This window comes from Erpetoichthys calabaricus, chromosome 9 (genome assembly GCF_900747795.2).
Source record: "Erpetoichthys calabaricus chromosome 9, fErpCal1.3, whole genome shotgun sequence".
Classification (NCBI taxonomy): domain Eukaryota; kingdom Metazoa; phylum Chordata; class Cladistia; order Polypteriformes; family Polypteridae; genus Erpetoichthys; species Erpetoichthys calabaricus.
In genome coordinates, this window is record NC_041402.2 from 13,560,526 (window position 1) to 13,575,545 (window position 15,020).

The window sequence follows — 15,020 nt, forward strand, 5'->3', positions numbered from 1 at the left end:
GAGACAAACCTAGGATGCCTGGTGTAATTGGGTTCCTTATTTACAGATCTCTGGTTACAATACTGAGATCACACTGATGAATGCTGAATAATGTGCATGTAGTAGGTACTAATTTTTTATGTCTGTACTTTTCATCCACTCTTCTGTCTATCTAGCTACCTACCTTCACACCCACATATCCTTTTACATAGACAATAATTCATCATGTTGTTTACAGCTTTATGTACTGTACTAGATTATGAAGTTTTGACTTCTATTCGGTAGGTATTATCTTATAGGTATTATCTTATAGTCAAAGGTTTTTGTAATAACACTTTTTATCTTTATAATGAAATTTACTTGTATTAGTTTACTAGCAGTTTGATTCGTCTCTTAAAGATTTTCATGGGCAAGAGAATTAACATTTAAACCTTTAGCAAAATATGCTGTATATCCATAGCTGCATTCTTTTAGCTCTTTCCAAATTTTTGATTTAGTAAACAGTAGTTGAACTTGTACAGTTGTCTTACTAGTTATTATAGTAATTAGTGTCACCAAACACATTGGGCTTCATAAATAAAAATATGTTTAAATAACAGGTAAATAAATATTTGTTTAATTTGGCTCTGCCTGTCCATTGTATGTGAGACAGGGCATGTAATATTCATGTTCAAAATAACTTTTTCCTTATGGCTGTTTTCCACCCTAGCCACTCAGAGCTGTCTTTATTTTCATAAAAATAACATTTCTGAATTTACATCCTTGAGATTTGTATAACTTCTTTTATTTTAAATTAAATGCTTTCTCATTATTTTTGGTAAATCTGTCTTGTACATGCTGCTATTATCTGGAGTTTCTGGATTTGTTTTAAGACATTAATATGAAATAAGCTTATTAAAATAACTTGGTGCATTTGATAAAGATTTGATACTGATGTTTTTGTAAAGCATGCTTTCTGTGTACAGTCGGGGTAACTAGGAAAGTCAAAGAAACAGCAACAAATTAGGGATTTAAATTATATTGAAATCAAGTAGTTCTACATAGATTTAGTAATTAAGATAATGAATTCATTTGTTTTGCTTTTTGATGCCATTACTTCTGTTTTTTTAGGACAACCAAAGGAAAGAATTGCTGGAAACATTATACACACTTTCTATACCAGAGCCAGGCGTTCCTGTTCATCTTAGTGTGGTAAGTGTCAGAATGATGATATTGAATTGACTTTTACTGTAAAAACCTAAATTCAAATTTTGTGCTGTTAATGAAATATTCATGATAATGCATTCACAATCACAGTGTGTACTAGATGTCCATTCTGAGAAAAAATAAATAAACAATTTAAATTTACACTTAGAAGCAACAATTCAATTTGTGTGCATGGTGTCCATTACGCTTACTAACACTATTCCAGAGTTGGTATTTGGACCTGTCAGAAAAGTCATTAACTGGCAAGAGACTAAGTCAGGATGCTTATACACCATAAGCACAACAGAACTGTGTCTCTGGTGCGTCTGCTAATTGTACAAACAATTAATTGAACTGCTTAGAAGCCCAGCCTTTAGTCTGTGCTACAGAATGGCCATATAGCTGTAACAGTGAGACAGTGCTGGCTGTGATATGTGCTGAATGGTTGACTTTTAGTAACACTCATTGAATCATCAACAGCAACATATATTTATATAGCATGTTTTCATACAAATGATGTAGCTCAAAGTGCTTTACAAGATGAAGAAAGAAAAGTTTATAAAAAAAATTAAACGATATAAAAATAACATTAGACAATACTAAATAACAAAGAATAAAGTAAAGTCCAATGGCCGGGATGACAGAAAAAAAACAAAAAAAAAAAAAAAACAAAACACCAGAGGGCTGGAGAAAAAAAAAAAAAAAATCTGCAGGGGTTCCGAGGCCACGAGATGCCCAGCCCTCACTGGACATTCTACCTAGCATAACTGATCTAAATCAGACCTCATGGTTTTCAGGCTTCATATGAAAGAATTAGATGATGATTATAATGTGGACATCTGGCCTTCAATCCATCAATGTGGTGGTGCAGATCACTACTACAGAAAAGCAGAAAAAGAACGGCGGAGAAAGTAGGGGTTAGTATTGATTGTGGTGCCATGATAAAAACTGTATATGCATTGAACTATCGATTATCAGGTTTACACTAAAATGAGGCTATGAGAAAACCTTGTTAAAATAATGGGTTTTTAGCAATATTTTTAAAGTGCTCTACTGTATTAGCCTGCCAAATTTCTACAACACCCTAGTACTACAAATTTCTATAAGAAAGTTATTCCAGATTTTAGGTGCATAAAGGCAGAAGGCTGCCCCACCGCTTCTTTTAAGTTTAAAATCTGGTTACGATTTGTAGTGTAAGGTAAAAGGCATTCTGAAATATAGGATGGAGCGAGATTATTTAAGGCTTTGTAAACCATAAGCAGTATTTTAAAGTCAATTCTAAATGGCACAGGCAACCAATATGGTGACATCAAAACTGGAAAGATGTGCTCAGATTTTCTTTTCCTAGTTAAGATTTTGGCAGCTGCATTCTGCACTCGTTGCAACCAATGGATGTCTTTTTTTGGGTTAGAATGATGCAAATGATCCAGTAGAATGATGCAAAGAGAAGACTGGGGACTAATTTTTCAAGACATTACTATGTCCTACATCAACAATTTCCTTGGTATATACAATGATGGCTTATAGTAACACAGTTCCGTTCATACCATACCATTCATAGCGTTTTATAACATTTTCCATTGACTGCTTTCCTGTGTTGACAGTATTTCAACAGATATTTATCTTGAGCATCTTGAACTCCCATAGAGCAATGCCTGGTTATTGTTTATAAAGTTGCAAATATGAACACTAAACAAATATCACTTGAAGTAATAGCACATATATATATGTGTGTATATATATATATATATATATATATATACTAGCAAAATACCCGCGCTTCGCAGCGGAGAAGTAGTGTGTTAAAGAGGTTATGAAAAAAAAAGGAAACATTTTAAAAATAACGTAACATGATTGTCAATGTAATTGTGTTGTCATTGTTATGAGTGTTGCTGTGTTTTATATATATAAAATACACACACACACATATAAACATATATATACATATACACATATATATATACATATCTATATATATATATATATATATATATATATATATATATATATATATATATATATATATATATATATATATACATATACACATCCACATATCAACATATATATATACACATATATACACACACACACGCTTTATGGGTGATGATTATTTTACTCTTTTTATCTTTATTTTATATTATTGTAGAATCAACTCGTATCTGCGCACAGCAGGGCAGCCGTGGGCGGATGCGTATGGTGTATTCACTCCATGTTATCGTGCATTGCGCTGTCAGTGGTATTTTGATAAAAGAATTTGAACAACATATAAGAAGCGTATAAATTATTAAACAGTAAAACATTAACATTTAAGAAGTAAAGTTACATTAAGTACTACTGCAGTGCCTTCGGGTATACGTCATTTTTTGTTTGCCCATTACATGCTTAAATGTATACATTTTTTGGTGCACCTACCCGAGAACACGCGACATATAACCGAGCATGGGAGAAGCATGGATTTTAAACACGCGTTGAGTTCATCTGCTGGTCTCCGTCGTGGAATAACTGGTAATGTTTGACTAAAATCTACAGCGAGTAAAACGACATTACCTCCTATTTTTTTTTTTACGATCTCTGAGATCTTGCTTTTTTCGGTTCAAGGCTTCATAAGCTCTTTTATGTTGTATGGTGTACTTATCCCAAACCATCATCTTTGAATGTTGCAAGACTTTCGCCTTGTATGTAGATCGGGGTAATTACATTCATTGCATTCCTAGTCTGAATCACAATCTGATTGTATGGGTGGTTACCTGGCACTGTAGGGTTGCCACCCGTCCTTTAAAATACGGAATCGTGCCGCGTTTGAGAATGAAATTGCGCGTCCCGTTTTGAATCAATACTGGACGGGATTTATCCCGTATTTTTTTAATCATTTTTTTTTTAAAGCAGCGTCTCATGCAAATCATCCCACACGCATTTTATGAAGATGCCTCCTTTCCTACTTTTGATTGGGTAATACTTGATGTCATCGTTAGTTTGATTGGTGTTTTTAACTGTCCAGTGAGGAGGGCGTGTCTTTTAAGTAGAGTCTGCAAAGTGTTGGCACTGAGATGTGGCGTCAGCGCCATAGTTGAAGCCCCTAATGTTGCGGTCAGCAAGTCGGCTAACATCCGCCATGTGCCGTCTTTCAGTTGCGAGAAGCAGATCATAGAATGGTTGAAACTGTTGCCCCAAACGTTGCGCCACGGCGTGTGGTTCGTTTATACCTCGTGTCTTCTCATTAAACTTTTATCTCGCGAATATGTTATTGCAATCCGCAGCGGGAGCGTTTCTATAAACTTAATTTAAACTTACGTTTTACACCGTGCTTTGTTTCCCTTATGAACATGCTTGTATGCTTAACTCGCTCCGTTCTCAATTGTTTAATTAATTTTTTGCTCTTCGCTGTTTGCGGCTCTTCCTCCATTTCCCCCTACTTCGTTCTTTTATCTCGCGAATATGTTATTGCAATCCTTAACGGGAGCGTTTCAATAAACTGATTGAAAATAGTTTTGCATTTACCTTTTTAGTAAAAGGCGAGCTTTTAAGCCTGAGAAATCACCCCGTAAATGCACACGTTTAATTGGACATGTGTTAATATGTATGGTTACACAGTATTAAAAGACAGTGAACAACGTCAGTTACCTTTGTTCCCGCGTTTGATAAAAGGTGAGCTTTTAAGCCTGAGAAATCACCCCGTAAATGCACACGTTTAATTGCACGTGTTAATATGTATGCTTACACAGTATTAAAAGACAGTCAAAAATTAACGTCATTTACCTTCGTTCCCACGTGTGACTCGTGCTGTAAATGTCTTCCTTGTTTTTAGTTCACGTGATTACGTAGGAGGCGTGATGACGCGATACGTGACTCCGCCTCCTCCATTACAGTGTATGGACAAAAAATATGTTCCAGTTATGACCATTACGCTTTGAATTTCGAAATGAAACCTGCCTAACTTTTGTAAGTAAGCTGTAAGGAATGAGCCTGCCAAATTTCAGCCTTCCACCTACACGGGAAGTTGGAGAATTAGTGATGAGTGAGTCAGTCAGTGAGTGAGTGAGTGAGTGAGTCAGTCAGTCAGTGAGGGCTTTGCCTTTTATTATTATAGATATATATGAGTGTGTGTGTATATATATATATATATATATATATATGTATGTGTGTGTGTGTGTATATATATGTATATATGTATATGTATATGTGTGTGTGTGTGTGTATATATGTATATGTATATGTGTATGTATATGTGTATATACAGTATATATATATATGTATATGTGTATATATATATATGTATAAGTACAGTGGGGCAAAAAAGTATTTAGTCAGCCACCAATTGTGCAAGTTCTCCCACTTAAAAAGATGAGAGATGCCTGTAATTTTCATCATAGGTATACCTCAACTATGAGAGACAAACTGAGAAAAAAAATCCAGAAAATCACATTGACTGATTTTTGAAGAATTTATTTGAAAATTATGGTGGAAAAAAAGTATTTGGTCAATAACAAAAGTTCATCTCAATACTTTGAGTATGTATATGTGTATATATATGTATATATATGTATGTGTACGAGGGGGGACCCAAAAATAACCGGAAATATTTTTAAAACGTGTTTAATTTAATTTTCTGTACAAACTACAATTAGTCTCCTTCAAAGTACTCTCCATTGGCGGAAATACACTTATCTAACCGTTTTTTCCATTGTTCGAAACATTTTTTAAATTCATCTGAAGTAATGCCCATTAATGCTCTGGTCGTTTCTTGTTTTACCTCTTTGACGTCAGCAAAACGCCTTCCTTTCAAGTCTTTTTTAATCCGAGGGAACAAAAAGAAATCACACGGAGCTAAATCCGGTGAGTAGGGTGGGTGGTTCAGGGTTGTCATACCGTTTCAATAACAATAGTTTCTGCAACACTTTTTTCAAGAAGAAAACAAAATTTCACTGCCGCACGTTGCTCACGATAATCGGCCATCGTAAAAAAACGACGCTTGCACAAAACTACTTTTACAAAAAAATTCACTGAACACAAGCACAACCTTCTAGACTGATGGCACTTGGCAGACTGACTTGTGAGGAGCGTAACTAGATCGCCCTAGCGGCCCAACCACGTACTACAAGTACCAACCTAACAACAACAAAATTCTGGTTATTTTTGGGTCCCCCCTCGTATATATATGTGTATATATACAGTGCATCCGGAAAGTATTCACAGTGCATCACTTTTTCCACATTTTGTTATGATACAGCCTTATTCCAAAATGGATTAAATGTATTTTTTTCCTCAGAATTCTACACACAACACCCCATAATGACAACGTGAAAAAAGGTTACTTGAGATTTTTGCAGATTTATTAAAAATAAAAAAATTGAGAAAGAACATGTACATAAGTATTCACAACTTTTGCCATGAAGCTCAGAATTGAGCTCAGGTGCATCCTGTTTCTACTGATCATCGTTGATGTTTCTGATTTGGAAAGGCACACACCTGTCTATATAAGGTCCCACAGTTGACAGTTCATGTCAGAGCACAAACCAAGCATGAAGTCAAAGGAATTGTCTGTAGACTTCTGAGACAGGATTGTCTCGAGGCACAAATCTGGGGAAGGTTACAGAAAAATTTCTGCTGCTTTGTAGGTCCCAATGAGCACAGTGGCCTCCATCATCTGTAAGTGGAAGAAGTTCGAAACCACCAGGACTCTTCTTAGAGCTGACCGGCCATCCAAACTGAGCAATCGGGGGACAAGGGCCTTAGTCAGGGAGGTGACCAAGAACCCGATGGTCACTCTGTCAGAGCTCCAGAGGTCCTCTGCGGACAGAGGAGAACCTTCTAGAAGGTCAACCATCTCTGCAGCAATCCACCAATCAGGCCTGTATGGTAGAGTGGCCAGACGGAAGCCACTCCTTAGTAAAAGGCACATGGCAGCCCGCCTGGAGTTTGCCAAAAGGCACCTGAAGGACTCTCAGACCATGAGAAAGAAAATTCTTTGGTCTGATGAGACAAAGATTGAACTCTTTGATGTGAATGCCAGGCGTCACGTTTGGAGGAAACCAGGCACCGCTCATCACCAGGCCAATACCACCCCTATAGTGAAGCATGGTGGTGGCAGCATCATGCTGTGGGGATGTTTTTCAGCGGCAGGGACTGGGAGTCTAGTAAGGATAAAGGGAAAGATGACTACAGCAATGTACAGAGACATCCTGGATGAAAACCTGCTCTAGAGCGCTTTTGACCTCTTTCAGCAGGACAACGACCCTAAGCACACAGCCAAGATATCAAAGGAGTGGCTTCAGGACAACTCTGTGAATGTCCTTGAGTGGCCCAGCCAGAGCCCAGACTTGAATCCGATTGAACATCTCTGGAGAGATCTTAAAATGGCTGTGCACCGACGCTTCCCATCCAACCTGATGGAGCTTGAGAGGTGCTGCAAAGAGGAATTGGCAAAACTGGCCAAGGATAGGTGTGCCAAGCTTGTGGCATCATATTCAACAAGACTTGAGGCTGTAATTGCTGCCAAAGGTGCATCGACAAAGTATTGAGCAAAGGCTGTGAATACTTATGTACATGGGATTTCTCAGTTTTTTAATTTTTAATAAATTTGCAAAAACCTCAAGTAAACTTTTTTCACGTTGTCATTATGGGGTGTTGTGTGTAGAATTCTGAGGAAAAAAATGAATTTAATCCATTTTGCAATAAGGCTGTAACATAACAAAATGTGGAAAAAGTGATGCGCTGTGAATACTTTCCGGATGCACTGTATATATACATATATATACGAGGGGGGACCCAAAAATAACCAGAATTTTGTTGTTGTTAGGTTGGTACTTGTAGTACGTGGTTGGGCCGCTAGGGCGATCTAGTTACGCTCCTCACAAGTCAGTCTGCCAAGTGCCATCAGTCTAGAAGGTTGTGCTTGTGTTCAGTGAATTTTTTTAATTTTAATTATTGTGTACATGTCCTTCTTAAGTTGGCATATGCTGGATTTATGTCCAAGTGTCTGTTGATGGCGTTTTCATCTGATAGCAAGTATTACACACAGAAAGAAGGCATGCCAATGGGATCACCATTATCTGGACTCCTAGCTGAATTGGTAATGCAACGATTTGAAAACATAGCTTTATCCCAGATTACACCCAAAATTTGGATACGCTATGTAGACGACACATTCGTCATATTAAGAAAGAACCAGCTGAATGAGTTCTACAATCATATTAACACAGTATTCCCTGCAATCCAGTTCACAATGGAAAAAGAAATCAATCGACACATCAACTTCCTGGACATTTACATCAAAAGAAATAGTGACGCCACCTTGACCACAAGTGTTTACCGCAAACAATGCTACGCAGACAAGATTCTACACTTCGCCAGCAACCACCCGGTATCTCATAAACGGAGATGCGTGAAAACCCTATTTAAACGAGTCCACACGCATTGTAATACCAAGGAAACAAAAATTAATGAGAGACGCTATCTCTTCCAACTTTTCACCTCGAATGGATACTCAAAAACATTCATTAATCGGAGTCTACACAGCAGACGCCAAAGGAATCAGCATACAATCGACTTAAATCAGAACCCCCACCCCACCTGGCATTCACTCCCGTATCACCATAATGTGTCAGAAGGCACGGCACACACCCTGACCAAGTGGGGCATCAGAATAGCACATAAACCCACGAACAATCTGCGCATGGTCCTGTTTAATGCTAAAAACAAGAAATCGACAGCCGAAATACGAAATGCAGTTTATAGTATTCCATGCAATTCTTGCTCAGCGGTATACATAGGACAAACGTCAAAAAGAATTTCAACACGTGTACAGGAACATCGCAACGCCGTCAGAAGAAAGGACGCACTATCTTTGATATATGCACATACTAAATCGACAGGACACACATTCAACTGGGACAACGTAAAAGTAAAATTTAAGGCCTGTACTAAAAGTGCCAGAGAGTTGGCCGAGTCTTGGCTATCAGATGAAAACGCCATCAACAGACACTTGGACATAAATCCAGCATATGCCAACTTAAGAAGGACATGTACACAATAATTAAACTATACAACCCCCCCCCCCCCCCCTTGATCATACTGACTTAGTCACCTCCAACCCCCCCCACCCCCCCAATGAATGTGTTGCTATATATTGCCTTTGATTCTTGTAAGTCTAAGCATTATCCTCTGATGAAGACCCCTGATAGGGGTTGAAAGCTCAGGAATAAAACTATTTTATGATACGTGATTCGTTTTTTCTCCCTTCGTGGATCTCCAAGCAAATATGTATCACCATATCACAGACCTTCTCTTCCATTCCATCTGCCCAAAGCACCATGATGTTCCAACAATGATGGATGGATTAAAAGCCAGAAGCTTGTATGACCATCAGCATCAAGTGACTCCGTGAGAACCCTAACTACAAAGAGGACTATTTCATTTATGTTAGGTAGAATGCCCAAAGGGGACTGGGCGGTCTTGTGGCCTGGAACCCCTACAGATTTTATTTTTTTTCTCCAGCCTTCTGGAGTTTTTTTTTTTTGTTTTTTCTGGCCATCGGACCTTACTCCTTTTTATGTTAACTAAGGTTGTCTTATTTTAATTTCTTATTTGTCTTTTATTCTTCTTTTCTTCATTATGTAAAGCACTTTGAGCTACTTTTTGTATGAAAATGTGCTATATAAATAAATGTTGTTGTTGTTGTTGTGTATATATATATATATATATATATATGTGTGTGTGTGTATATATATGTGTATATATATATATATATATATATATATATATATATATATATAGATACACAGTATGTATATGTGTGTGTATGTGTATATATGTCTATATAGCGCAGTGGCGGGCCGTCAGGGCCTGCAAGGCCTTCTCTGCTGGCCTAAAAAAATATCTGAATCACAAACTGATGTTAATTATATTTTGTCCATGAATACTTATTAAATAATTCCAAATAGTCTGTCCGCTTCCTTTCATAGCTTTTCTGATGGTTGTGCTGTGCCTGCTTCTAGACATTTATTTTCGTATTAAAGCATTTAACCAATCACATTTCAGCCATCATTTGTTGCCAGGCAGGGTCAAAGTCAAAGAAGTCTGCCCAGAGGCCTTCACAATCCGTTCTGCAGGCCCTCTAACACAAAATAAATGTCGATTAAACTGTTGCTTCAACCAATCAGATTTTGAGTTGGTTTCACTAGGGCCCTCTAGCAGGCGTACTGCAACGTCACCGTATTCAGACCCGTTGATTGGATAGGATGGTGTAATAGAAAAATCTGAATGAGAGCATCATGGGGTAGCTGTACACATTGGTATGTTTGGCGGTGACCATTCCCGTGTCCACTGCTTCTGTCGAGCGGAAATTTTCAGCCATAAAGCGAATTAAAACTTATGCCAGAAATATGACAGGGCAGGTTCGACTTTCAGCATTAGCTTTGATGGAGATAGAAAGGGACTTCATGGTGGAACTGAAGCGCATGGATAATCTGTACGACAGAGTAATTGAACTGTTTTGAGGAAAGAGAGGAGGATGGATTTTGTTTACAAATAATCCGAATTTTTGGTGAGTAAAATGTTGCGATTTTGCTAAATAATATTGCAAGTTTATGAGTTATTACTGATGTTTTTTATGTGTGTCGCGGGCTGTAGCTGCAGTAGAAAGGAACTTGTTCACCCCTGGTTTGTCTATTCAATAAAGGCATTTATTGTGGCTACAGAGTTATCTATCTGTGATGCAACGGCTCTTTATACTGTATTTCTGCATATTAAGATGGTTTTTATAACCATAAACTAGTTTTTGAGGGGCGGGTTGATTCAGACGGAGCACTACTGAAGGTCTAGGTGTGAAATGCACGGTCCGCCACTGATATAGCGTCCCTTGTATGAAATCAACTGGGCAGACCAACTGAGGAAGCATGTATCAGAAATAAAAAGACCCATTGTCTGCAGAAATCCGTGTTATATATTTAGATATGCTTACATATAAAATCCGCAATAGTGTGAAGCCGCAAAAGTCGAAGCACGATATAGTGAGGGATTACTGTGTATGTATGTGTGTGTATGTATGTATGTATGTGTATTTATGTATAACATTTATTTCACAAATTGTTCACACAATGCATGTATGTTGTGAAATCAAATTTTGTACAGCACTTAACAGCCATTTCATGCATTTTATAAACCTTTTTTGTTGTATTTGTGCATGTCCAATGATGAGACATTCATGTGATTTGTTAATCTGTTACCACTGAATCTCTTATGAATCATTTTTTTAAATTAGTTTGAAATAGTTTAAATACATATTTGTATGACATTTGATTCAAAGCAGTCAATAACCATTTAAGTCGTCACATTCACTACAATGGTATTTGTTTTTATTGCCTGTTTATGCTGGTGGTTTTGTTTTTTCATCAGCATATGCTGTGCACTTTACATGGATTATGTGTAAAGACTTCAAACAAGATGACACATTTTGTAATCCTTTAGAAAATGCTTATTGTTTGCATCTCTTTTAACATATTTGTCAGAAAATGTAAACTCATTGTAATCAAAGAAGTGCTTTTAAACATTTTAAACGTGTATAGAGCTCACCAGTGATTGTGTAATACAATAACATGTTTAACAAATTGTTAACTATCAGTCTGGCTAGCTGACTGTAATGATGCAAAGTTATTTATAACAGATTCTTTATATGCAGTGTATTATGAAATATTTTATTTTTTAACCTAATTTTCACCTTCTGGATGTTGTCTAAAAATTGACAGTTTAATTATTATTTACACTCCTGTTTTATATGTTTTCATTCACCCGTAACTGTTCTTAATTTAATTATATTTAGGATTAGTGTAATTTTTAAAACTGCACCAATCCTTTCACCAACAAAACAGTTGAAAAGCCTGCTTAGGTCCTTAATTATCTGTTTTATTTATAAATAAAATTCTAATAATAACTTAAGGCTAAATTCCTAACCACCAGATACTGATCCTCATTATTAAAGTAACTCGTATTTGTTTAAAACAACAAATCTGTTAGATCCTCTGTGGAGCATCAGGAGATGTAACTTCTAGGCAATCAATTGAGATTACTTGCTGTGCTATAAGATTAGATTATTGAATTTGTCATGTTGCCATAAGTACAAAGTGGATGCATTCAGTATGCAATTAATTATTTATTGAATCACAATATTTTGTTCACTGATCCAATGTTGTATTTAATTTTATAAAAATTAATATGAAAATTATTCACTTTTTACAGTAAATAAGTATGTGAAATGTAAAATAATTAATCAGACTTTAAACTAATTTATTGAGTATAGCAACCAATTCTTCACTGACTTTTTTATATTTCAGATTTTTTTTTGTTTTCTGATTTTTATGGAAAATGGTGATTTTTTTACTCCTCGCCATTTATTGGTTTAAAACCAATATCAAGAACATTGAGTAAAATGTGCAATTTTTTATTTAAAATAGAATTTTGTGCTGTTGTAACTCTGAGTTCTCTGATGACTTGATATGTGCTTAAAAGTTTTCATATTGTTAAAATGGCACTTATTAAAGTATGAATAAAATAAATGGAAATTTTCACTTTTGTTTGTATGCTCTGTGTGTGTTTGTACCTATTCACTCTATAAATACATAATATATGTACATTATTTTACCATATATCATTTTGGTCATTATTATTATTATTTTCAGTGAAATTACTGAGATCATCAGGCAAATTTTGTATTGATTTACATGTTTCATTTAAAACCATTTGTGCTGGGAAGTAAGAAAAGAAACAAAACAACTGTGAGAGATGTAGTAGTATATGCCAGTCCTCAGTGAAAGCAGTTTTATGGTGGCTTTTATTTGGGAGTACAGCTGAAGCCTCTTTACTTGGCTGTTCTTTGTCAGTGCTCCAGTACAGAGCCAGCCATTTTCAATGCAGCTTGGAGTTTCTTTGTTTTCTTTTACATTGTCTCTTGTGACTTCTGGTGGGGAGTGATTGGCCTTGCCGGCTGGCTTTAGATGATATTGGACTTAAAAATGTAAAGGGCAGCTTTTATTCAAATTTAAGGCAGAAACAGGCAGTATTTTTGTTTGATTTAATAGAGTCATATATTAAACCAAAAAACATTTTGTTAAAGTGTATTGAGCAAAAAGCAACCACTATTGCTCTCCTGAATATTTCATCTGTTCCAAGATGTTTCTTCATTTGATTTTGCTTGGATGTCTTCACTTAGCAAAGTAAATGGTACAATTTAGTTTGACCAGTCCCTCATTATATGTAGCTTGTCAGGTTCACAAAATCACATTCTTTAATTGCTCTGTCTAAAGCCAGTGTTGCAGCCAACAAAGTTCACATCACACTTTGATTTTCTTTTATTCTTCTAACCTCCAACTGCAAGGAGCTTATGTTCACCAGTCCCCTCTCTAATGTCAGTCGACAGGTAGCAGGGGTTTGGCCCTGCCAGGTCATTGGCTAGTTGTGGAGATAACCCATTGCTGCTCAACAGAACTTTAGTAGAAACAGCATGTTTGCCTGACCCCAAAGGGCAGGCTGTCTCATTGGCACATACATTCTGATGGGATATTTCAGCTGTTTCGTACCAGTGGTTTAAAGGAATGCTGCCGGTTTGCCCTTGTTTCAGACATTTCATGGGCAGTGAAGCAAGAAAAGATATCAAAGAGGTGCTTAGGGACGGCTTTGTTTCACTGAGCTGCACTGTTGCTGTGAGCCTGTTTGGATTGAGTAGTTAAGGTACGATTTATCATCTGAGGGGAACCACGCAACTATTGTGTGCCTGTGTGTGTGTGTATGTAGTAATAACTGAACATAACCAAAGTGCTTTTATGTTTTTCTCTATTTATGTGTGTGTTTATACACACATATACGGTCTGTTTTTTATTAATTGTTTATGTACATTGACGACTTGATTAATAAACATTTGGATGCTGATTCTCCTTAGCTTTCTTGGCTGCCTGCTGTTTTCACACTCCCTCTGTTTCTTACTCTATATTTGTGCAGCACATTCTTAGATTAATTCAATTTCTGTGGCCTGGGATTTAATTTAAATGTAATCTTTTTTTTAATATTCAAAATTCGTGTAAGGCTGACTTCTCCTGCCCTCCAGCAGAACTTATATTCTTAAATAAAGGGTAAATAGGACAGAAATCTGTCAGAAGCAGGACAGAGTAAGCACCAAAAGAGTGGAGGCAGGGCCGCTGGAGCAAAAAGTGTGTGCAGCTGAAGAGCACTGAAGAAGTGTCAAGGAGACAAGTGACAACGTAGAGTACACAGCAGAACAGCGCTAGCCAGAGCAGAGTGTGAGTTGTAGGAATTCTGTGTCTGTTGTTTAAACAGTGTGCCCAGGAACTTACTATGTTGGACTGAGTGTAGGAAAATCACTGTAGAAAAAGGAAAAATTTCACACCATTAAAGACGGGTGTCTGGCATCTTTAAAAAACCTAATAGTGTGTCTTGTGTGGTTTCTTCGATGGTCACTGCAGTGTTTTTATTTCACATGATAAGATTGGTATATCTATACTTTTCATTAAATAAATGTATTACTTATTTAAGAAATCTAATGTTGAAATGCAGAGAAAATATTTTGCTTGTGAGGTGGTTGTTCTTTTGCATTCATCCATAACTTTCACTCTTTACGTGTCCCATGCACCTAGGCTGTGGATCGGTTTTGCAGAGACATTGCTTAATATGCTAGTACAGTATTTCAGAAATTGTTTTTATTTTCTCTTTGCTCTTGCTTTACCCCATTTAAGTAATGGACAGGCAGAAGAGAATTACTTTGAATTTTTAGCCACTTCCGGGCGCTACTTAAAACAAAAGTATTTTTTTTAAAGGAGAAATAATAATAAATCTAGAAATTTGCAAAT

At 36.6% G+C, this 15,020-nt stretch overlaps 1 protein-coding gene across 6 annotated transcripts in view; it reads left to right on the forward strand.

Annotated features, from left to right (window-relative positions):
- The window catches only part of dennd1a (DENN/MADD domain containing 1A), a 1,314,459-nt gene that overhangs the window by 593,473 nt on the left and 705,966 nt on the right, over positions 1-15,020 (forward strand). For all 6 annotated transcript variants that reach the window (XM_051931936.1, XM_051931935.1, XM_028809158.2 and 3 more), the window contains exon 7: positions 1,090-1,170. In XM_051931936.1, coding sequence (XP_051787896.1) covers positions 1,090-1,170 — 81 coding nt within the window. The remainder of the gene's footprint in view (positions 1-1,089; positions 1,171-15,020) is intronic.